The following is a 26,408-nucleotide window of genomic DNA, read 5'->3' on the forward strand; positions in this document are numbered from 1 at the left end:
CAATGGTGGTGGTGATGACAGTGCTAGTGGTGGTGATGACAGTGGTGGTGACAACACTGGTGGTGGTGATGACAGTGATGGTGGTGGTGACGACAGTGATGGTGGTGGTGATGACAGTGCTGGTGGTGGTGGTGATGACAGTGCTGGTGGTGGTGATGACAGTGCTGGTGGTAGTGGTGACAACTGTGCTGGTGGTGGTGATGACAGTGTTGGTAGTGGTGACGACAGTGCTGGTGGTGGTGGTGACGTCAGTGCTGGTGGTGATGACAGTGATGGTGGTGGTCGTGACAACAGTGCTGGTGGTGGTGGTGACAGTTATGGTGGTGACAACAGTGCTGGTGGTGGTGGTGACAGTGCTGGTGGTGGTGGTGACATCAGTGCTGGTGGTGGTGATGACAGTGGTGGTGATGACAGTGATGGTGGTGGTGGTAACAACAGTGCTGTTGGTGGTGGTGACGTCAGTGCTGGTGGTGGTGATGACAGTGCTGGTGGTGATGATGACAGTGCTGGTGGTGACAACAGTGCTGGTGGTGGTGGTGATGTCAGTGCTGGTGGTGGTGATGACAGTGCTGGTGGTGACAACAGTGCTGGTGGTGGTGGTGACAGTGTTGGTGGTGGTGGTGACATCAGCGCTGGTGGTGGTGACAACAGTGCTGGTGGTGATGACAGTGATGGTGGTGGTGGTGACAGTGCTGGTGGTGGTGATGACAGTGCTGGTGGTGACAACAGTGCTGGTGGTAGTGGTGACAGTGATGGTGGTGACGTCAGTGCTGGGGGTGACTGTGCTGGTGGTGGTGGTGACAGTGATGGTGGTGGTGACGTCAGCGCTGGTGGTAGTGATGACAGTGCTTGTGGTGACGACAGTGCTGGTGGTGATGACAGTGCTGGTGGTGGTGGTGATGTTCAGAGGCACGACACTCCCATCAGTGCTGAGATCCATAATCAGGCCCTGTGGAGCAGTCTGCATTTCCTGTTGCCTGGACCAGAGGGCAGGGCTGTGCTGGAGCTGGCAGCATGCTCTGACAGGCCTACTCATAGCAGAGATGTGCTTGGTTCCTTTCCTATTGTCATTTTGGGTGAAGGGAAGCAAGAGAATTGGAGGGAGTGTTTCAGTGTGACTTAGCATTTATGTTTAGGTCATTATGTCATTATGTTTACAATCTGGTAGGATTGTAAATGGTTCAAGCAGTATCTTTAAAGATCTTTAAAGAAAGGGAATTTGAGATACCTATATACTATTCCAGTTCTCTTTTCATTGCTAAACTTCTCTAGTGAGAAGCTTTCATTTCTCTTTCCTCTTCTGCCTGACCTTTATCTTGTTCAGTCCACTGGCCTTTTGTTTCTCTGCTTTCATTCTCACGACCTCCAGACGGCTGAGATTTTCTAGCAGTGTGAGCTTGGGCAATGCACCTGCATGTCCTGTTCTCCTTGCCTTGCTTTCTTGTTCTCTGTTATACTTAGCATCTGGTACACCATAGATCACTGGTTTATTTCTTTAGGTTCTCTTTCCTCATATGAAAATTATAAGTTCCATGAGGGCAGAGAGTTTGTTCTATTCACTGTTTTATTCCAAAAACCTGCAATAGTACCTGGCACATAGTTGGTGGTTCATAAATATTAATTTAATGAATGAAGTTACATAACTGCCTTGTTTTCTGTTAAGTCAAATGGGTATAATAATGCTAATCTCATATAGTTACTGTGAGGATTAAATGATATAATGTAAGTAAACCACCTGGCATTCCTAGCCTGGCATAGTAAGGGCTGGTGAGTTGTTACATGGTCCTTGACACTCTTCTTTCTCATAACCTCTTTCTCTTTGTTATTTAGAATGATATTCCAGTTAGCTTCTTACCTCCTTAGTGATGGATCTGTACCTTCTTCTTCTATCCACTAACTGGAGACCTGCCCAGTGACCCGGAGTAAGGAAATCCCAGGTTTTTGTTTTTGTTTTTTTAAAAGATTTTATTATTTTTTGACAGAGACAGTGAGAGAGGGAACACAAGCAGGGGAAGTGGGAGAGGGAAAAGCAGGCTTCCCGTGGAGCAAGGAGCCTGATGCGACCTGAGCCGAAGGCAGATGCTTAACGACTGAGTCACCCAGGCGCCCCCCCAGGTTTTTTTTTTTTGAAGATTTTATTTCTTTATTTGAGAAAGAGAGAGAAACAGAGCATGAGCAAGGGGGAGGAGGCAGAGGGAGAGGAAGAAGCAGACTCCCTGCTGAGCAGGGAGCCCGATGTGGGGCTTGATCCCAGGACCCTGAGATCATGACCTGAGCCTAAAGCAGATGCTTAACTGACTGAGCCACCCAGGTGCCCCAAGGAAATCCCAGGTTTTGTCTTTTTCAGCTTGCTTATTCATAAGACTTTGATCATTGTTAATAAAATATACCATGAATTATCATCATTTATAATTCTATTGTATTTTTCATATATGATTCTAGAATCCATGTGTTATTGTTAATACAGCTAGCAGTAGTATCGTGAATTATCCTATGAGGTAGCTGCTATTATCCTCACTTTACAAATGAGGGAACCAAGCCTTAGAGAGGTTGATATCTTACCTATGGGTACATACACCTAGTAAGTGGTGGATCAAGAAGTCATTCTTAGATCTGGTTCCTTCTGTTTCTTCATTTACCCATCCAAAGGCATGCACTGAGTGTGTACCATAGGCCAGGTACCATGCTAGGCTCTGGCCACACAACAGGGAAAAAAAATCAGTGCAGAACCTGTGACTACTGCACATCACAGTTACCATTACCACAACCCCTCTGCTGAACATACTATAGAGTGCCAATTCTAGGGTGAGCCCTGCTCAGGTATTTTTACTTCCCTATCTCAGCCTTGCTTCAAGCTGCAAATATCTAAATCTAAATTCATGAATTGCCTCTTTCTGACAACTGCCTGCTGTCCTCACCAAAATTACATATTTTTCTACCTCCATTAGAAAAACCACCTGTCATCTTTCTAGTCACACAGTCTCAAAACTTTGGAACAATTTTGATTATCCCATCTTTTATTCCATACTTTCAATACACACCCAAGACCTCTTGATTTTTTCTTAAGATTTTATTTATTTATTTGAGAGAGAGAGAAAGAGAGCATGAGGTGGGGAGGGGCAGAGGGAGAAGGAGAAGCAGACTTCCTGCTGAGCAGGGAGCCCGACATGGGGTTCAATCCCAGCATCCAGAGATCATGATCTGAGCCGAAGGCAGACACTTAACCAACTGAGCCACCCAGGTGCCCCTACCTCTTGATTGCTTTTAATCCTTGAAAATATGTCTCTTGTTTCTACCTCCCCAATTCCTTTCTACCATTTTAATATCAGCTTCTATACCCTGATCCTTCACTTCCTAAAATTAGCCTCAGGACTGGGTGTTAGTTTTATCCTCTGCTTCAGATTCCACTGAATTGTAAGTCTCCTAAAGGCCTAGAGTCTGCTTATTGATTATCTCCCCAAAACTATACCAGGTGCATAGGAGACATTCAAATGGCTATTAAATTAAAGCAACTTTGATGCTTAGACCACAGTTCTTAAACTTGATCTGGAGGTTTATTTGGAGTTATAAGTACTTTTCTTGGAAGATCATGTGAGTATATGATAAGTAGGCTATTCTCTGCATCTCAATAATGTATATTTTTAACAACGTATATTTCTGCTTTTTTTCCATTAATGTTTACTATCTGTGTATTTGTTTTACTGTCTGCTAGCACCAAAGCTCTAGAGACATTTATGGTTAAACTTTAAACTGGTAAATATTTTTTCCATTAAAGAATACCACTTCCATTTTTCTGGTGCTACCATAACTCTATAGAAACACAATTTGAGAACCAGTGTATCTTACAAAGAAATTATGAGCCATTCAAAATTTTAGATGTTACTGGATTGGACACATTAACTCCTGTGCCTAAGAGAGTTCCCCCATTTGTGGGATAGAGCAATTTAGTATTTTCTGAAGCCCTGATATTACTGTGTTTGCAGCACAGGGAATTGATGGGGATAGAATGGGTGTGCCAGTGGTCTTCCTCACTTTCTTTTCCCACTTGAGTGATCTCTCCCTGAGCTCACTGTTGGACCCTTAACCTTCTCACTTAGTCAGGAGAGACATGCTGGTTTGTGTAGATGTAGTAGAAATCAGTGCATTCTAGACAATTTTGTTTACCATCTCCTTACTTTTCTCATTGGAAGCAAATTGTTTGCACAGTTAGGTGCCCTTGGACTGAACAAATTTTGCATTCTTAAGAATATTTTGAAGAAGTTATGCTTGTGGCATTTCTAAATGTGCATCATGACTTAAAGAAATCATTTATCTTGTTGACCCTTCAGAGGACATATATACTTTCTTCAGGGCTCAAATTGAAGCTGATTAATAACTGTAAATAATTATGTCCCCAAATAAATCTTTTTATAAATGACTTAATGGTGACTAAATCTTTTATTAAGAAAGCAGGCACTTTTATAAGGATAATAACTATAATTTAATACACTTATTGTATAATAGAATGCAAACTGCTGCAGAAAAACTTGAATATTATGTAATAGATACTATTAGATCATAACATTTGACAAATCATGATTTTGAACTCAGCATCTGCCTATAGTGAAATTTTGCTTTTTTGTATTTAAATTTTAAAAATGGATTCAGAGTAGATATGCCTTCTTTCAAGTCATTTTCTTTTATTCGAAACTATGGAGTGGCAAAACCCAGCTTCATCATGTTACCCAGAAATTATTCTGTTTATTGTGTTAGTTAAAAGATAGGATGAAATTTCCAAATGCTGTCTTCAGTGAACAAATGCTATCTTTCTGTACTGACTGCATCAGATCTATCAGATCATGTACACAAAAATCTTTTTAATTAATGAAACAATATTAAATTTGTATTAGGTACTGAGGATTCAGCAGTGTAGAAAATGGACATAATCCCTAATTTTTCAGAGCAATGAAGAAATGCCAATAAACAGGTTAATTTCAGATCGTGGTAAGTGTGAAGAAGAAAATCTATGGACAGTGTGATAGTGTAGGGAGGGCTGCTTCTAGTTAGGGACATCAGGAAGTCCTGTTGGGAGGTGACATCCTGCTTATGATGGAAGGGTCAGTTTTATGAAGATCTGGGGGAGAGCAGTCTGGGGTAGTAATTAGGATGGTTTGAACAGGGAACCAGCACTATGTATTCAAGAAACCAAGAGAAGGCCAGAGAGGCTGGAGTGTAGGGGCCAGGGTGTGAGTGTTAGGAAGTGGGGCCAGGCACACTGGCAGAATTCAAGCATTGTAATGTGTTGCAGACTATTATGAGGAGTCTGGATTTTATTCTGTGGGCAGTGGGACACCACTGAAGGTTTTGTAGCTGCCAGCCTCAAATGCACATTGAAAGATTTCTTTTAAATGGAAATAACTTTTCTTTGTATTTTACAGAATCGACCAAAGGGCTGCCATTTGGTCAAAGGACAATTTTGAGACTTGTCAGGACTTAAATGAGGTAGGTTGCCATCACTGTTGGTTGTATGAAATGAATTAGCCAATCATGAAATTTATTATTCTTTTTTCCTAGTATTAGGAATTCTTTCTGATTAAAACTTTGTTTTTGCTCTTAAGTGAACTTGTTTTCCCTTTAGCTCTTTGGGTAATGTTTTTCCTCACTCTGGAGCAAATATATTTAAAATATTATCTGAGAGATTGCTCACTACATCTTGGACCTAAACCAAGTCCAGCAGTCCTTTCATTATTCTGTTTTCAACTTTGCTTCAGGATTGGATAACCATGGCTGTGGCAATTACATTTGTAACACTTTCTCTTAATCTTATTCTCTCTCTCTCTCTATTTCTAATGGCTTTTGTAGTCTCAAATGTAATCATGCTTACTATTTATCCATGGAGTATGATATAGTTTGGTGTTTGCAATGTGGTCTTTTTAGTATATTTTGAAACACTGAAGTCCTATTTTCCAATCCAAATGGTTTCTCACCAAACCGGACATCACTATGTTAATGTTTGTTCTAAATTTTATTTGAAATAGATAATTTAATTCTCCTGTTGGAAATCAGTATAACATAATTAGGATCCCTGTTATTATGAATGCTTTGGCTTAAGACCTTGGTTTGAAATACTGTCTAGTTTCCATTGCCCTTACTTTATTATAAAGGAGCAGTGGGTGGTATATCTGATTAGGATCATAGCAAAAGGAACGAAAAGACTTGATGCTCACATACCAGGAAGAAAGATGATGGACTTGAGGCAAATTGTTTATTTGTCATTTGAAGATTGATCTCTTCTCCCCCTCTAAGAAAAGGCAATTAATTAAATTTAGGGGATTTTCTTTTTCTTTTTTTACTTTAGAAATTGGCAGAAATGAATAGCCAAAGGTAAACCAGCTGCCTGATTAAATCAAGTTAAATAAGTAACTAAAGTTGTGGAAAATGACCTAAAGTTAACAACACAGAACACTGCTTGTTATTTATTTGTGCATAGAGACAGTCTTCAAATTCCCCAATCTCACTCATGGTAACAAGAATGACAAAGAGTTTAAGAAAAAATAGGCAAGAGCCTGAATCAATGAACACATTGTGAACAAGCAAAATGCTAGCTATAAAGAAGTACTGATTTGTTTTGACATAAGTGACTAGAAAAATGAGGTGATTCTAGGAGTCAGCTTGTGATAGGTTTTAAGTATTTGGGAGAAACTCAGATTTGTGAACTAGAAACCCATGAATGCTGAGATTACTTGAGCATTCTGAAATCAGAGATGCAAAAAGATCTATTTGAAAATCTGCTTTTCTGTATTTCTTCGCTGTATTGTATTGGCAAATTTCATGAAATGTTCCGGTTTACTGCTCTGGGATTACGTGGGTGCAAGAGCATTGAATAGAAACACGCATGCAAAAGAGAAGGCAATGCCCTATTTTATATGTGTGCTCTTCCATGTTAGGGTAGTGCTGCTGATCCAAACTGGTTGATAAGAGTGAGTGAGTGTGTGCTCAAAGTGTTTTGTTCCACTCCAGGAGTAAACTGTGTGGGATGTGTATTCCAATCAATATCCTTTCATGCAGTTTCTGTTGTGACTGAAATTTGGGGGCCAGAGGAAGCCCTAGAAAAGCTTGAATGGGGGTAGTATGAGTAGATCCAAGGCCATGCAGGGAGGATCGATGTCATTGATGAAGACATCCTATAGAGTGGATATATATTTAAATGGTTTTTTCTCAGCATTTCCCAAATGTAGGGAAAAGCAAACTCTTTTATGGAAGAACCCCATCATAACATTTTTTTAGGCAAGAATCCTATGGAACACAGGTGGAAAACACTGCTTTAATATTTTTAATTGAAACAGAAAAAGAATATATAATAGTGCATATATTCTAAATGTACAGCTGGCTGAACTAGATTAAGAAACAACATTATCAGCATCCCAGACACACCTGTATAATTCCTTCCAGTCACTACTCTCCAATAAGGATAACTATTTTTCAGACTAAAATAGATTTGTTTTGTCTATTATTGGGCTTTTCATAAATGCATTATATGTACTTTTTTGTATCTGGTTTCATTTACTCAGTATTATGCTTCTGAGATTCATACATATTTAGCATGTAGTTTTAGTTTTCTCCTTGCTGTTACCCATTGTATGTTTTTTCCCCTAGTTTTTGACTATTATGATAAGTTGTAACTGATAACATTTTTTTTATTAACTGCTATTTGTTCTCTGTTCAGCTGACTTTTTACAGGAGTATTCCTTCCATCTCTAAATGTAAATGCAAGGTAGATTTTTTTGTTATGTTAGCTGTCTTCATTCCTCTTTGTTCCTTTCTTGTATTTATTTACCACTGCCCCCCTCCCTACCACACACACACAGCCATCTAGTTCTCTAAAATGAATCCATCAGTTCTATATCTGCTTTCTTTCTTCACATCAATTGCAAGTCTAAAGTCAAAAGAGTTTCTTGCATCTCATGAGAAAATGGTCCACAAATATTTTCCAGACATTTCCATAGACCCTAATGCTGTGTATATACAATAAAAATTTTAAGATGCTACGTATGTGCTTTATATTTTCCTAAAATTTCATATCTGGTAATTTACTTCTACTTTTTGAACTTTTTAATTATACTTGCTCTGTCACAGATAGATGGGCCTCAGCTGTGGTTTGGTTCCAGAGCTGGCACTTGACCCAAGGTCTCCTATACTCAGTAAGGCAATGCATGTGAACTGGCTACAAAGTTCAATATTTTTTTAAGTAGGCTTCACACCCAACATGGAGCCCTCCTAGTGAACTGGAAAACTCACTCACTTATTATTTCCACTTGGCATGAGTATGGATTTGATTCTGGCTAGTCTCACTTTTCTTAAGCCAGTCTCAAGCTACCAATCTTTGACCTTGGGTCTCTTGATAGGACTTGCAACCCCATCACATGAGTTTTGGTGCCTCTGAGACTATGTTATAGGAGTTTGTTTCTGAAAAACTGAGTAAGTTTCCCTGCTACAATTGAGCTAAACTGTCAGATTTTTCCTCTGTAAGACATCAGGAGGTTTTATCTGTGGGGTCTTCTGGATCATGATTGGAAATATTCTAGACTTGAGATCTATCAATGTCTCTCATCCATCTTTTTTTTCTTAAAGATTTATTTATTTGAGAGAGAGAGTGGGGGGAGGGGCAGGGGAGAAAGAGAATCCTCAAGCAGACTCCTGCTGAGCACAGCCTGACACGGGGCTCAATCCCAGGACCCTGAGATCATGACCTGAGCTGAAATCAAGAGCTAACCACTTAAACAACTGAGCCACCCAGGTGCCCCAAACAATGTCTCATCCATCTTTATCCTTGGTTTTAGTTATACCTCCATATCCATATGATTGATAAGCACTCAATAGATCAAAAAGTTGAAGGGTAAAATGAGAACAAATATTGTTTTCCTTCTTCATATCCTAGTAAATCCCCTTCTCACCTCCATTTCCAAATAAGAAAAATAACAGATGTAGAAAGAAAACTAATGGGTCATCTCTTCCCTGAGAAAGCATGGCATATTGGGTCTTCAAACCACTTTTTCTATTAGAGACTGTATATCATAAAGCATTACAGCAACTTCTTTTAGTTTTTCAATTGTAAAATTGGGGCAGGAACTTTTGAATTGGGTTAATTCTAGGAGCCCTTTCAGTTTTAACATTCACTGATTCTACCCCTCCCTCCTCCCCCCACTTTTTTTCATTTTCCCAGTGCTTGTAGAATTTAGTCACAGGTTCCCATCAAGGATGAACAAGGCAAACCATTCCAGTTACTGAGGGGTAAGATCTCAAGGCCAATCACCCGAAGGCCTGGTTTGGGGAACAAATACTAGATCTTCTCTGTTACTTTCTTCTCTTGAACTCTTTTCTCACCGTAAGTTGCCTTTCTTTAGTGATATACTTGTATTCCTTTCCCTTTAGTTTTTGCATATCTATTACTGGGTTTGATTTGTGGTTACCATTAGATTTGTACATAACATCTTCTGCATATAGCAGTCTATATTAAGTTGACAGTCACTTAAGTTTGAACCCTATTCTTTACTTCTTTCCCTCCATGTTTTAGGTATATGGTGTCCTACTTTACATCCTTTTAGTTTGTAAGTTCCTTGACTGATTTTTACAGATATACTTATTTTTACTGCTTTTGTACTTCCTACTTTTTTACTCTTACTTATGGTCTTTCCTTTCAACTCACAGAGTCCCCTTTCATATTTCTTGTAGGGATGGTTTAGTGATCATGAAGCTGGTTTAGCTTTTGTTTGTCTGAGAAACTCTTTTATGTCTACTATTCTGTGTGATAGCTATGCTGGATAGAATATTCTTGGCTGCAGATTTTTCCCATTCAGTACTTTGAATAGATCATGCCACTCTCTTCTGGCCTATGGAGTTTCTGCTAAAGTCCACTGATAGCCTTATGGGGGGTTCCCTTGTATGTAACTATCTTCTTTTCTCTTGTCACTTTTAGCATTCTCTCTTTATCACTACTTTTTACCATTTTACTTACTATGTGTCTTGGTGTGGACCTCCTTGGGTTGACTTTGTTGGGGGCTCTCTGTGCCTCCTGGATCTGGATATCTGTTTCTTTCCCCAGATAAGGGAAGTTTTCGGCTATTATTTCTTCAAATAAATTTTCTGCTCCCTTTTATCTCTCTTTTTCTTCTGAGCTCCCTATAATGTGAATGTTATTATGCTTGATAGAGTCATTTAGTTCCCTAAGTCTATTCTCATTTTGCATAATTCTTTTTCTCTCACCTGGTCAGCTTAATTACTTTCCATTACTCTGTCCTCCAGGTCACTAATTCATTCTTCTGTTTCCTCTAGCCACTATATATTCCATCTAGAGCATTTTTAATTTCATTTATTGTGTTCTTCATCTCTGATTTTTTTTTAATGTTTTCTATCTCTTTGTTAAGTATCTCACTGAGGTCTTCCACTCTTCTTAAGTCCAGTGAGTATCTTTATGATCATTACTTTAAATTCTCTATCAGGCATATTACTTACCTCCATTTAGCTTAGGTCTCTTGCTATGGTTTTGTCCTGTTCTTTCATTTGGGACATATTCCTCTGTCTCCTCATTTTGTCTGACATTTGGTATCTGTTTCTCTGTGTTAGGAAAGTCAGCTGTCTGCTGCTCTTAAAAGGAGTGGGGGTGGTGTGCGTTTTTAACAAGGTGGTATTTGCCTTTTCCAGAGGGGATGCAGCTACTGTTGAGACTGAGCCAACTGGGGCCATTCTGCGAAGTGTATAGGGGTAGGGTGGGTGCCATACCTATAAGTTTTGCATGCTGGTCCTCTTCTTCCACAGGGGACATGCCACTGCTGCCAAGACCAGGGCTAGCCAGGGCCTGATCCACAAAATACACATGGGCAGGGCACACAGTTTTAATAAAGTGTACACATCTTTGCAGGAGGTGACCTGCTGCTGCTACAGCCGGATGGAGACCTTGCAAAGCATGCTGTCTGGAGACATCGTGTTGGCAAGTTTTGTACTGGTCTTCTGGGAAAAGGGACTCACAGCCCCAGAACTGAAGCAGGCCAGTCTGGAGGGGACAGGGCATAGTGTAAGCAAGTTAGGTAGTAAATGCTAGGGTTGTGCTGGTTCCCACAGGTGGCCATATGTTTATGCTGGGGGTAGGAGAGGGAAATGGCACCTGCTAGCTCCCTCATTCCTGGAGGAGTCTTCCAGTGAAATCTGCCACTCTAGAACATACTCTGCAATTAGTAAATAATTCTCCCTTCTGTATGCCCCAGGCATTTTTCAAAGTGCTGCTTCTATATCTCCATGAGCTGTTTGTTGTGTTGTCTCTTTAAGGGCAGGACTCAGTTTCCTCTTGCCCTCCTGGCTCTCCCAGAGCTGAGCCTACTGATTTTTAAATTTCCAGGCTTTCAGTCCTGCCGGTTGTAAGAATGCATGAAATTTGGCCCTTATATACAATGGAATATTACTCAGCCATCAGAAAGGATGAATACCCAACTTTTGCATCAACATAGATGGGACTGGAGGAGGTTATGCTAAGTGAAATAAATCAACAGAGAAAGCCGATTATCATATGGTTTCACTTATTTATGGAACATAAGGAACAGCATGGAGGACATTAGGAGAAGGAAGGGAAAAATGAAGGTGGGGGAATCGGAGGGAGAGATGAACCATGAGAGACTGTGGACTCTGAAAAACAAACTGAGGGTTCTAGAGGGGAGGGGGGTGGGGGGATGGGTTAGCCCGGTGATGGGTATTAAAGAGGGCACGTACTGCATGGAGCACTGGGTGTTATACTCAAACAATGAATCATGGAACACTACATCAAAAACTAATGATGTACTGTATGGTGACTAACATAACATAATAGAAAAAAGAAAAGAAAAGGAAAACAAAACAAAACAAAAGAATGTCCAAAAACTGAAAAAAGAAAGTAGACCAATTTTCACATTTGTGGTGCCCCTTTTTGAGCCTATATGCATGTGTCTATATGTGTGTTTCCATGTGAAAAATTTGATTGTCTTTTTATTACTATCCAAAGTTTAGCATATAGATATTTTGGCCTCAAGTCATATAAGAACTCAAGGTGGTACTTACTGTTTAATTTGAAATCTTTCTCCCTCAAAATTGTCTTAATTTTGAGAAAATAATATAATAAGAGGCTTCTTCAGGCCTTTGATACTCCTCAGTTAGCTAAATGGTATTATTTCTGAAGGAATAGTCAGCTATATTTTTCTATTAAAATACAAACCCCATCCATAGGGTTTGTCTGTAGTTTGGAGTTGAAGATTTTCCTTGTTTTTTTTTTTTTTTTTTTTCAAGTATCTGGGATTTTTCTCCTGGTGACTAAAAGTCACTTCAACCTGGCTTTAATAATAACAGGATTTTATTGACTTACATAGTTGGAAATTTTAGGATCAGGATAGGCTCTGTGCATGGCTAGATCCGGGGATTAAAAAGCTGTCATGTAGATGCCATCTCTTAGCTCTGCTTTCCTATATTGGATTTTTTTTTTTTTTTTTAGGTTGACCTTTCTCTAGGGACATTATTCTTACAGCTAGTAATTCCAGTATATATTAGTTTTCTAGTACTGTGTAGTAAAAGCTTAGTGGTTTTGAATGCCTATTTATTAGCTCATAGTTATGTAGGTCATAAGTCTGGGTGGATTCACTTGGATTCTCTGCTCAAGGTCTCACAAAACTGAAGTGAGGCATCAGCAGCAATAGGGTCTTATCTGGAGATTCTGGAGAAGTTTCCATGTCTAAGCTCATTCAGGTTGTTGCCTGAATTCAGTTCCTTGGGGCTGTAGGACTGTGGTCCCTGTTTCCTTGCTGGTCTTCAGCTGGGGGGCAGCTGTCAGCTTTTAGAGGCTACCTGCATTCCTTTACACATGGCTGCTTTCATCTCAAAGCCACCAATAGCACACCAAATCTTTCTGTCCTTCAAATCTCTCTGATGTTGTCTTTTGCCACCAGCTGGTGGAAACCCTGCTTTTAAAGGTCTTCCCTGATGAGGTCAGACCTATCCAAATAATGTCTGTATATTTCTTTGGCCAGTGAGTTAAGATTTAACTAAATCTGCAAAATTCCTCATAGCAGCATCTAGATTAGTGTTTGAATAACCAGGTACAGGAATCTTGGGCCATTCTGCCTACCACAGAGTGAAGGAGTCTCTTCTTTCTAACTCCAAAAAGTCCTATACTTCAGTTTCATTTATGTAGCTTGGGGCATAGAGTTGCTTGCTGAACCAGTCACTATGACCTTGGGGTTTGGAATTAAATGATTGGCTAGATGTAGACTACATTTCTCACTTTAGATCTGGGAGTGCTGTATCAGAAGATGGGTAAATAAATGGATGCTGGACTGCATAATATTGGTCTCTGAAAGGATGATATCCAAGATAATTTTCTTGTGTGCTGTACCACTTAAGTATGTTATTTGGGATTTTCTTTGTATATATATATCTCATAATATATATATATATATATATATATATATATATATATATATATATATATTCCATTCCCCACATCCCTGCTGTAGTAGAAGAACTTTGTCATCTCCACTTTTCAGGGAGATAGGAACACATATCAACTTAATATTTTATAGTCTGGCCTTGCTAGGGTTTGGTATATTTTGTCCTTTTTAGGACATTGTTGTCTTTCTTGGGGCTATAAAACTCAGATTTTAAAGCAGGCAGAAAATTAATTTTTTAGTTTTCTAAAAATATTAGTATTTGAGGAAATGGCTAATACTTTCCAGTGTGACCTGCCATCCTTACAGTATAGATAGGTAATATATTTCATCTGACATGTGATTTTATGATTTTTAGTGGGACAGTTATTGATTTCTAATATTCATTGAATTTTAGAATAATAAAGTGGTTAAAGTAGTGTCATCAGAAAAAATAAAGGGCCTAAGGCCCAGCATAGTTGTATGGTTTGCCCAGAGACACAGAATGAGCCAATGGTAGATTTGAGATTAAAAGCTCCTATGGGGTCTGTGCTATGCCATATTTTACGGAGTTTAGTTTTTCTTTCTTTCTTTTTATTATTGAGGTATAATGGACATTCAGTGTTATAGTAGTTTCAGATGTACAATGTAAGGATTGACACTTGTGATTTGACACTTGTGTACATGGAGAAATGATCATCATAAGTCTAGTCATCATATATCATCATAAAAATTTACAAAAATTTTTTTTCTTGTGATGAGAACTTTCAAGACACTCTCCCAGAAACCCTCAAATATGTACAATACAATTGGCTATAGTCACTATGCTGCACACCCCATCCCCATGACTTATTCATTTTACAACTGGAAGTCTGCACCTCCTGACCCCATTCACCCATTTTGCTCACCCCCAAATCCCCCAATAGAGTAGCAACCACCACTCTGTTCTTCTTATCCATTAATTTTGTTTTATTTGTAGATTTCACGTGTAAATGAGATCGTATGGTATTTATCTGACTTATTTCACTTAGCATAATATCTTCAAGGTCCATCTGTGTTGTTGCAATTTTATTTTAATTTCATTCATTCATTCATTCTTTATTTTAATTCCAGTGTAGTTAGCATACAGTTTTATATAGTATATATATTAATTTCAATTGTACAATATAGTGATTCAAAAATTTCCTTTATTATTCAGTGCTCATCAAGATAAGTGTATTCTTAATTCCCAAGATTTCATTCTTTTTATGGCTGAGTAGTATTGCATTGTATATATATATTTATTTGGTATATACACATATATGCCACATTTTCTTCATTCATTTATTGATGGGCACTTAAGATTGTTTCCATATTTTGGCCACAAAATAATCCTGCAATGAATACAGAGGGCACATATATCTTTTTGAATTAGTGTTTTCATTTTCTTTGAGTGAACACCCAGAAGTGGAATTGCTGGATCATATGGTAATTCTGTTTTTAATTTTTTGAGGAACGTCTGTATCATTTCCATAGTGAATTTACACTCCCACCAACAGTGCATGATGGTTCCCTTTTCTCCGCATCCTTACCAATTGTTATTTCTTCTCTTTTTGATAATAGCTGTTGTAATGGGGTGAGGTGATATCTCATTGTGGTTTTGATTTGCATTTCCCTGATGATTAGTGATGTTCAGCATGTCTTCATATGTCCGTTGGCTGTCACTATATCTTCTCTGAAAAAATTGTCTATTCAGATCCTCTGCTCATTTTTTAATTGGATTTTTTTGCAATTGAGTTTTATAAGTTCTTTATATATTTTGGATATTAATCCCGTATCAGATATAATTTGTAGATGTTTTCTCCCATTCAGTAGGTCACCTTTTTATTTTGTTGTTGGGTTTCCTCTGCTGTGCAGAAGCTTTTTAGTTTGTTATAGTCCCACTTGTTCATTTTTGTTTTCATTGCAGTACAGGAGGATTCCCTTTTCTCTGGATCCTTGTCAACACTTATTTCTTATCTTTTTGACACTAGCCATTCTAATTGGTGTGAAGTGATATTTCATTGTGGTTTTGATTTGCTTTTCTTCGATGATTAGTGATGTCAAGCATCTTTTCATGTCTTTTGGCTGTCTGTATGTCTTTGGAAAAAATGTCTATTTAGGTCCCCTGCCTATTTTTTAATTGGATTATTTGTTTTTTTGGTGTTGAGTTGTATAAGTTCTTATATATTTTGGATATTAACCCTTTATAGGTATATCATTTACAAATATCGTCTCCCATTCACTTGGTTGCCTTTTTGTTCTGTTGATGATTTTCTTTGCTGTGCAAAATCTTTTTATTTTGGTGTAGTCCCAATAGTTTATTTTTGTGTTTGTTTCCCTATCCTGAGGAGACATAACCATAAATATGTTGCTAAGGCTGATGTCCAACAAATTACTATTGTTTGTTGGAAATTTTTTGATTACTTATTTAATTTCATTACTAGTAATCAGTCTATTCAGATTTTCTTTAGGCATTCTATGGTATCAGGTCTCATAATCAGGTCTTTAATCCATTTTGAGTTTATTTTTGTGTATGGTATATGAAAGTGATCCAGTTTAGTTCTTTTTCAGGTAGCTGCCCAATTTTTCCAACACCATTTATTGAAAAGACTATCTTTTCTTCATTGTATATTCTTGCTCCTTTTTTTATAGAATAATTGACCATATACGTGTTGTATCCCAAAGATTTTGAACTTTGCTTTCACTTTTGTCTTCATGTAGATTTTGATTTCCTCTTTGATTTCTTCTCAATCTCTTAGTTGTTTAATAGCATGTTGTTTAGCCTCCATGTATTGTGGTTTTTCCATATTTTTTCTTGCAACTCATTTCAAGTTTTATATTCTTATGAATGAAAAAGATGAATGACATGATTTCAGTCTTCTTAAATTTACTGAGACTTTTTTCCTAACCTGTTATTTGTCCTGGAGAATACTCCATGTGTACTTGAAGGCAAGGTGTATTCTCCCATTTCAGGATGGAATGTTTTGTATATATCTCTTAGGTCTATCTGGTCTTATGTTGTTCAAAGCCACTGTTTACTTGTTGATTTTCTAAAATCTGGATGATCTACCCATTGATGTAAGTGGGATGTTGAATTTCCCTATTATCACTGTATTCTTGTCAGTTTCTTCCTTTATGTCTGTTAATATTTGCGTTATGTATTTAGGTGCTTCTATGTTGGCTGAATAGATATTTACAATTGTTAAATCTTCTTGTTTGATTGATCCTTTTATCATTATGAAGTGCCCTTTGTCTCTTGCTACAGTCTTTGTTTTAACATCTATTTTGTCTGATATAAATATTGCTAGTTTAGCTTTTTTTTTTCCCTTCCATTTGCATGGTATGTTTTTCCATCCTTTCACTTTCAATCCTCATGTGTCTTTAGGTGAGTCTCTTGTAGATAACATGTAGTTGAATCTTGTTTTTTTTTTTAATTTATGAAGTCACCCTATGTCTTTTGATTGGGGCAATATGTCCATTTACATTTAAAGTAATTATTGTTGTGTCAATAAAATACTTACTGACATTTTGTTAATAATTTTCTAATTACTTTTTAGTTCTTCTCTCTTCCCTTTTGGTCTGATGGCTTTCTTTAGTGTTATGCTTGGATTAGTTTCTCTTTATTTTTTTGTGTGTATTGTAGATTTTTTTGTTTTTTAATTTCAACTTTAGTTAGTTAACATACAGTGCAATATTGGTTCTGGAGTAGAATTCAGTGATTCATCACTTACATACAATACCCAGTGTTCATCACAAGTGCCCTTTTTAATATCCATCACCCATCTAGCCCATCCTCCACCCACCTCATTCCATCAACCCTCAGTTTGTTCTCTATTGTTAAGAGTCACTTATGGTTTGTTTCCCTCTCTCCTTTTTTCTTTTCCTTCTTCCCATATGTTCATCTGTTTTCTTTCTTTAATTCCACATATGAATGAGATCATATGGTATTTGTCTTTCTATAACTGACTTATTTCATTTAGCATAATACACTTTGGCTCCATCATGTCATTGCAAATGGCGAGATTTCTTTTTTTTTTTGATGACTGAGTAATATTCGTGTGTGTGTGTGTGTGTGTGTGTGTGTGTGTGTGTATGATGTGGTATCTATTAGTCTTGATCCATTCATCAGTTGATGGACATTTGGGTTCTCTGCGGAGTTTGGCTCTTGTTGATAATGCTGATATAAACATTGGGGTGCATTTATCCATTTGAATCTGTATTTTTGTTTACTTTGGGTAAATACCTAGCAGTACAATTCCTGGATGGTAGGGTAGTTCTATTTTTAACTTTTTGAGAACCTCCAAATTTTTCTCCAGAATGGCTGCACCAGTTTGCATTCCCACCAGCAGTGCAAGAGGGTTCCCCTTTCTCTGCATCCTTGCCAACACCTATTGTTTCTTGTGTTGTTAATTTTAGTGATTCTGACAAGTGTGAGGTGGTACCTCATCATGGTTTTGATTTGCATTTCCCTGATCATCATCATGATGTTGAGCATCTTTTCAAGTGTCGTAAGCCATCTGGATGTCTTCTTTGGATAAGTGTCTATTCATGTCTTCTGCCTATTTCTTAACTGGATTATTTCTTTTTGGGTGTTGACTTTGAAAAGTTCTTTATTGATTTTGGATACTAACCCTTTATCAGATATGTCATTTGCAAATATCTTCTCCCATTCCATAGGCTGCCTTTTCATTTTGTTGATTGTTTCCTTTGCTGTGCATAAGCTTTTTATTTTGATGAAATCCCAATAGTTCATTTTTGCTTTTGTTTCCCTAGCTTCTGGTAACATATCTAATAAGAAGTTGCTGTGGCTGAGGTCAAGAGGTTTCTGCCTGTGTTCTCCTCTAGGATTCTGATGGTTTTCAGTCTTAGATTTAGGTCTTTCATCCATTTTGAATTTACTTTTGTGTATGGTATAAGAAAGTGGTCCAGTTTCTTTCTTCTACATGTTGCTGTCCAGTTTTCCCAACACCATTTGTTGAAGAGACTGTATTTTTGCCACTGGATATTCTTTCCTGCTTTTCCGAGGATTAGTTGATCATATGGTGATGGATCCATTTCTGGGTTCTCTATTCTGTTCTATTGATCTATGTGTCTGTTTTTGTACAAAGACCATACTGTCTTATGATTACAGCTTTGTAATATAACCTTGAAGTCTGGAATTGTGATGCCTCCAGTTTTATTTTTATTTTTCAGAATTGCTTTGGCTATGCAGGGGTCTTATGTGGTTCCATACAAATTTTAGGATTGTTTGTTCTAGCTCCAGGAAAAATACCAATGGTATTTTGAAAGGGATTGCATTAAATATGTAGATTGTTTTGGATAGTTATAGACATTTTAACAATGTATATTCTCCTAATTCATGAGCATGGAGTGCTTTCCCATTTCTTTGTGTCCTCTTCAGTTTTTTCATATGTGTTCTATTGTTTTCAAGTACAGAGGTTTTACCTCTTTGGTAGGTTTATTTCTTGGTATCGTCCGGGTTTTGGTGCAATTGTAAATGGGATTGATTCCTTGATTTCTTTCTCTGTGGCTTCATTATTGATGTATAGAAATGCAACAGATTTCTGAAAATTGATTTTATCTCCTACTCTAGCAAGTTTTTGGTGGAGTCTTTCAGGTTTTCTACATAAAATATTATGTCATCTGCAAATAGTGAAAGTTTGACTTTTTCCTTGCCAATTCAGATACCTTTTATTTCTTTTTGTTGTCTGATTGCTGAGGCTAAGACTTCTAGGACTGTGTTGAAGAGTAATGGTGAGAGTGGACATCCTTGTCTTGTTCCTGACTGTAAGGGAAAGGCTCTCAGTTTTTCCACATTGAGGATGATATTAGCTGTGGGTCTTTCATATATGGCCTTTATGATGTTGAGGTATGCTCCATCTATCCCTACTTTGTTGAGGGTTTTTATCAAGAAAGGACACTGTATTTTGTCAAATGCTTTTTCTGCATCTATTGACAGGATCATATGGTTCTTACCCTTTCTTTTATTAGTGTGGTATATCACATTGTTTGATTTGCAAATATTGAACCACTCCTGCAGCCCAGGAATAAGTCCCACTTGATCATGGTGAATGATCCTTTTAATGTACTTTTGAATTCAGTTTGCTAGTATCTTATTGAGAATTCCTGCATCCATGTTCATCAGGGATATTGGCCTGGAATTCCCTTTTCAGTGGGGTCTTTGTCAGGTTTAGGGATCAAGGTAATTCTGGCTTCATAGAATGAGTTTGGAAGTCTTCCTTCCATTTCTATATTTTGGAACAGTTTGAGAATAGGCATTAATTCTATTTAAATGTCTCATAGAATTCCCCTGGGAAGCCGTCTGGCCCAGGATTTCTCTCTGTTGGGAGAGATTTTTGATTACTGATTCAATTTCTTTGCTGGTTATGAGTCTCTTCAAGTTTTCTATTTCTTCCTGTTTCAGTTTTGGTAGTTTGTAAATTTCTAAGAATTTGTCCATTTCTTCCAGGTTGCCCAGTTTGTTGGCATATAATTTTTCATAGTATTCTTTTATAATTGTTTGTATTTCTGCAGTGTTGGTTGTGATCTCTCCTCTTTCATTTGTGATTTTATCTATTTAGGTCCTTTCCCTTTTCTTTCTGATAAGTCTGGCTAGGTGTTTATCAATGTTATTCATTCTTTTAAGGAACCAGCTCTTAGTTTTGTTAATTCATTCTACTGGTTTTGTTCGTTTGTTTCTATATCATTTATTTCTGCTCTAATCTTAATTTTATCCCTTTTTCTGCTGGCTTTATTTGCTGTTCATTTTCTAGCTCCTTTAGGTGTAAGGTTAAATTATGTATTTGAAACTTTTCTTGCTTCTTGAGGTGCATGATGTATATGGCAATACAAGCCTCCCAAAGGTTCTGGACTGTTGTGTTTTCATTTTTATTTGCTTCCATGTATTTTTTTTTTTATTTCTCCCTTAATTTCCTGGTTAACCCATTCACTCTTTCTTTTTTCTTTTTTTAATTTTTATTTATTTGTGTATTTATTTATTTATTTTTATTTTATTATGTTATGTTAATCACCGTTCATTACATCTTTAGTTTTTGATGTAGTGTTCCATGATTCATTGTTTGCATATAACACCCAATGCTCCATTCAATATGTGCCCTCTTTAATACCCATTACCAGGCTAACCCATCCTCCCACCCCCCACCCCTCTAGAACCGTCAGTTTGTTTCTCAGAGTCCATAGTCTCTCATGGCTCATCTCCCCCTCCGATTTCCCTCCCTTCATTTTTCCCTTCCTACTATCTTCTTTTTTTTCTTCTTCTTTTTTTTAACATATAATGTATTATTTGTTTCAGAGGTACAGGTCTGTGATTCAACAGTCTTACATAATTCACAGAGCTCACCATAGCATTGCCAATGTCTATCACCCAGCCACCCCATACCTCCCACCCCCACCACTCCAGCAACCCTCAGTTTGTTTCCTGAGATTAAGAATTCCTCATATCAGTGAGATCATATGATACATGTCTTTCTCTGATTGTCTTATTTCGCTCAGCATAATACCCTCCAGTTCCATCCACGTTGTTGCAAATGTCAAGATTTCATTCCTTTCAATGGCTGCATAATATTCCATTGTATATATATACCACTTCTTCTTTATTCATTCATCTGTTGATGGACATCTTGGCTCTTTCCATAGTTTGGCTATTGTGGACATTGCTGCTATAAACATCGGGGTGCATGTACCCCTTTGGATCCCTACATTTGTATCTTTGGGGTAAATACCCACTAGTACAATTGCTGGGTCGTATGGTAGCTCTATTTTCAACTTTTTGACAAATCTCCATACTGTTTTCCAGAGTGGCTGCACCAGCTTGCATTCCCACCAACAGTTCACTCTTTAGTAGGATGTTCTTTAACCTCATGTTTTTGTGGTCTGTCCAAATTTTTTCTTGTGGTTGACTTTGAGTTTCATAGTGTTGTGATCTGAAAATATGCATGGTATGATATCAGTCTTTTTGTACTTGTTGAGGGTTGATTTGTGACCCAGTATGTGATCTGTTCTGGAGAATATTCCATGTGCACTCAAAAAGAATGTGTATTCTGCTGCTTTAGGATGAAATGTTCTGAATAAGTTCTGTTAAGTCCATCTGGTCCAGCGTGTTGTTCAAAGCCATTGTTTCTTTGTTGATTTTCTGCTTAGATGATCTGTCCATTGCTGTAAGTGGGGTGTTAAAGTCCCTTACTATTATTGTATTATTATCAATGAGTTTCTTGTTCTTTTTTTAAAAAAATATTTTATTTATTTATTTGAGAGAGAGAGAGAGCAAGCATAAGCAGGGGGAAGAGGTAGAAGCAGAGGGAGAAGCAGATTCCCTGCTAAGCAAGGAACCTGATGTGAGACTCGATCCCAGGACCCTGAAGTTCATGACCTGAGCTGAAGGCAGATGCTTAACCAACTGAGCCACCCAGGCACCCTCTTGTTCTTCTTATTAATTGATTTATATATTTGGTGCTCCCATGTTGGGGGCATAAATATTTACAATTGCTAGATTTTTTTCCTTTTTTTTTAGAAAGGCAGAGAGATGGGGAGAGGGGCAGAGGTAGAGGAAGAGAAAGAATCTTAAGCAGGCTCCCTGCCCAGAGTGGAGCCTGATGTGGGGCTGGATCTCACAACTCTGAGATCATGACCTGAGCTGAAATCAAGAGTTGGACACTTAACCAACTGGGCCATTCAGGCACCCCATACAACTGTTGGATCTTGATGGATAGACGCCTTAATTATGATATAATGCCCTTTCTTCATCTCTTTTTACAGTCTTTGTTTTAAAATCTAGTTTGTCTGATATATGTATGGCTATTCCAACTTTCTTTTGACATCCATTAGCATGATAAATGGTTCTATCTGCAGGTGTCTTTAGGTCTAAAATGAGTCTCTTGTATATATAGATGGATTTTTTTTTTATCCATTCCGATAATCTGTGTATGGATTGGAGCATTTAGTCCATTTACATTCACAGTGATTATTGAAAGATATGAATTTAGTGCCTTTGTGTTACCTGTAGAATTAGTGTATCTGGTGATGTTCTCTGTCCTTTCTAGTCTTTAGTACTTTTGGTCTTTCTTCTCCAATCAAAGCATCCCCCTTAAAATTTCTTGCAGGGCTGGTTTAGTGGTTATGGTCTCCTTTAGTTTTTATTTGTTTGGGAAACTCTTTGTCTCTCCTTCTATTCTGAATGACAGCCTTGCTGGATAAAGAATTCTTGTCTACATATTTTTTTCCATTCAGCACAGTGAATATTTCCTGCCACTGTCTTCTGGCCTGTCTCGTTTTTATGGACAGATCTGTTGCAAGCTTGATCTGTCTCTGCTTGTAAGTTAAGGACTTTTTTTCCCTTGCTGCTTTCAGGATTCCTTCCTTGTCTGTGTATTTTGTGAATTTTACTATGATATGCCTTGGCGATAGTCAGTTTTGTTGAATTTAGTGAGCATTTTGTGTGCTTCTTGGATTTTGAGGTCTGTGTCCTTCCCCAGATTAGGGAAGTTTTCAGCTATAATTTGTTTGAACAGACCTTCTGCTCGTTTTTCTCTCTTCATCTTCTGAGATTCTTATGATACAAATGTTATTACATCTTAGTAAGCCACTGAGTTCCCTAACTCCACCTTCATGATTCATTACTTTTCTTTCTCTTTTCTTTTGAGCTTCATTATTTTCTGTAATTTTGCCTTCTGTATCACTGATTCGCTCCTCTGCTTTGTCTGTCATGCTTTTTATGGCCTCCATTTGTGTTTGCATCTCAATTATAGCATTTTTAATTTCAACCTGACTAGATTTTAGTTTTTATCTCTGTAGTAAGGGATTCTCTCATGTCTTCTCTGCTCTTTTCAAATCCAACTAGTATCCTTATAATTGTTTTTTTAAAATTCTAGCTCAGGTATCTTACTTATATCTGTATTGATTAAATCCCTAGCCATGAGTTCTATTTCCTGTTCTTTCTTTTGGGGTGAATTTCTCCATCTCATCATTTTGTCCAGAAAAAAAATAAGAAAGAGAAAAAAACAAAAACAAAACAAAACAAAAAGCAAACAAAAAAACAAAACAAAACCTAGATCTTGGGTTTGTTTTTGTCTGCTTCTTAAAAGAATCTAGATCTCAAAATACAAAGATATATATTTATATATTCCACATATATATGAAAGGAAACAACAAAATAAAAAATATATTAAAATATATATAAATAAAAATGAGAAAGATTAATAAAAATTTAAAAAGGAATTGAAAAAATAAGAAAATAAATGAAAAATAATAAAAAAATAATAAAAATAAAAAGGAAGCTATATCCTGTTTCCTCTAGAGCTGAAGCTTTGCAGCACTGTTTTCAGTAGACTTGTGAGCAAGCAGTTTTTGCTGGTCTTCTGTGGGAAGAACCTGCTGTGCTGATTCTCAGGCTGACTCGTTTCAGTGGAAATATGCCTCCAGGTGTAAGTGACACTGGCCTCCACTAGGTGGCGCTGTTTTGTTCTCTGAAGGCTTTCGGCCCTGATAAGGGTAAATATAATGGCACCCCTCTCTGTAGCCCTGGAGCTGAAAGTTCACACCCCCCACCCCCACACTCTTTATAGAAGAGCAATCGCTCACCTCTATTGTGTTCTATTTCTCTCTGAACCCTGTGTCCCTTCCTGCCTGCGTTTTTTTTTTTTTAATATTTTATTTATTTGACACACACACACACACACACACACACACACACAGCACAGGAGGGGGGAGCAGCAGGCAGAGGGAGAGGGAGAAGAAGGCTCCCCACTGAGCAGGGAGCCCAATGCAGGGCTCAATTCCAGGACCCTGGGATCATGACCTGAGCCGAAGGCAGACAGATGGCAACCAACTGAGCCACCCAGGCACCCCCACCGTCCCAGCTTTTTTATCCCAGGCATGCGATCAAATTTCAATATTCCAAATTTTAGGGACTCCCGGGGCACAGACCTGTACTGTTCCTCTAGGGGAGGGTCTTGCAGTGCTTTAGCTATTTCCCAAGTGGTCCCAAGAAAGCTGTTGCCACATGGCACAGTGGTTGACAGTTTATGGTAACACAGAACAGAAAACTAGCACCAAGACCCGCTGGTCCCAGGTAGCTTTTCTCTTCCCATGCCTGGGAACAGTGTAGCACCTTGGTGCCACCTGATCTTGTGACCCAGAGGATCCTCAGACCACGTTGTCACTCCTGGGATTCCACCCCAGCAAGCCACTTGAGCACCTTTTAGCCAGGCACATCCCCCACTGTAGTGGATTTCTAAAAGTTCAGATTTTGCACTCCACTCCTTATAATATTTTGTGGTTTACTCCATAAGCCGGCTCCTTTCTCGCCACCATATCCACAGTTATATCTCCCCTAAGACTATTCTCCTCACTTCCTACTTCCAAAAGCTGTTTGCTTTTCTACTGGTAGACTTGCAGTTTTTGTTCTCTCCCTCCTCTGACTGATTTCTTGAGTGTTCTGAATGCTTTGATAACTATCTAGCTGTGTTTGAAGGACAAGACAAGCTTAGGGTCCCCCTACTCCTCTGCTATCTTAATTCCTCCTCTGCCATACACTTCTCTATTATAGGTTTTTGATTTGTGGTTACCATTGGGTTTTTATATAACATCTTACATATATAGCATATATATTAATTTGATGGTTGCATAAGTTCAAACACATTCTAAAAGCACCAAATTTTTACTCTTCACATTTTATATATGTGATATAGTATTTTACATATCTTTATTTTTTGTATGCCTGAACTCTTTCTTGTAAATATTATTCTACTGCTTTTGTGTTTTAACCTTCGTATTGGCTTTGTAAGTGACTAATCTACTACCTTTACTATATGCTCGCTTTTACTTGAAAATTTTTTTTCCTTTCATACTATTTTCCTCTAGTGATGACCTTTTTCTTTCCATTTAAAGAATTCCCTTTAACATTTCTTGTAAGGATGATATAGTGGTAATACATTCCTTTGACTTTTGTTTGGGAAATTATGTCTTCTTCTATTGGGAATGATAATCTTGCTAGGCAGAGCATTCTTCGTTTTAGGTATTTTCCTTTCAGTACTTTGGAATATACCATGCCACTCCCTTCTGGCTTGCAAAGTTTCTCCTGAAAAATCGGCTGATAGTCTTATGGAGTTTCCCTTGTATGTAACTATTTCCTTTTTTTTTTTTTTTTTCCCCTGCTCTTAAAATTCTCTATTGTTACTTTTTTGCCATTTTAATTATGTGTTGTGGTGGGACCTCTTTGGGCTCATCTTGTTATAGTCTCTCTGTTCTTCCTAGACTTAGATATCTGTTTCCTTTTCTAGATTGAGGAAATTTTTGCTTATTATTTCTTCAAATAAGTTTTCTGTCCCCTTCTGTCTGTTTTTTCTGGGATTCCTATAATGCAAATGTTATTACTCTCAGTGATGTCACTGAGTTCCTTAAACCGGTTTTCATTTATTATTTTCTTTTCTTTTTGCTGTTCAGCTTGGTTGTTTTCCATTATCCTGTATTCCAGATCACTGATTTGTTCTTCTGCATTCTCTAATTTGCTGTTGATTCCCTCTGGTGGATATTTTATTTTAGTTATTGAATTCTTCAGCTCTGATTGGTTCTTTTTTATATTTTTCTCTCTCTTTGTTGAAGTTCTTCCACTCTTTCTCAAGTCCAGTGAGTATCTTTATGACCATTACTTTGAATTCCTTATCAGGCATATTGCTTATCTTTATTTCATTTAGCTCTTTTACCCTGACTTTGTCTTTGTCTTTGATTTGGGACACATTCCTCTGTCTCTTCATTTTGTCTAACTTTCTGTGTTTGCTTCTGTGTCTTAGGTAGGTTAGCTATGTCTCCTGATCTTGAAAGTGGTGGCCTTATGTAGAAGAAATCTTGTGCCCTGTAGTGCAATCACCCCTGGTAACCAGAACCAGGCCCTCCAGGGTATTGCCTCTATCAGCTGCATGTGCTCTACTGTTGTGCTGAGCCCTGATTGCCTTC

At 37.8% G+C, this 26,408-nt stretch overlaps 1 protein-coding gene across 5 annotated transcripts in view; it reads left to right on the forward strand.

The window, feature by feature from the left end:
• The window catches only part of FAM13C (family with sequence similarity 13 member C), a 169,392-nt gene that overhangs the window by 86,776 nt on the left and 56,208 nt on the right, over positions 1–26,408 (forward strand). For 3 of the 5 annotated variants that reach the window (XM_073886246.1, XM_073886242.1, XM_073886243.1), the window contains one exon: positions 5,418–5,481. In XM_073886246.1, coding sequence (XP_073742347.1) covers positions 5,418–5,481 — 64 coding nt within the window. Of the gene's footprint in view, positions 1–5,417; positions 5,486–26,408 lie in introns of all 5 variants that reach the window. The other 2 variants (XM_073886244.1, XM_073886245.1) reach the window with 1 other exon arrangement.

The sequence above is a fragment of the Callorhinus ursinus genome, unplaced genomic scaffold (genome assembly GCF_003265705.2).
Source record: "Callorhinus ursinus isolate GAN/ISIS: 27379988/994484 unplaced genomic scaffold, GSC_fseal_2.0 scaffold69, whole genome shotgun sequence".
Classification (NCBI taxonomy): Eukaryota; Metazoa; Chordata; class Mammalia; order Carnivora; family Otariidae; genus Callorhinus; species Callorhinus ursinus.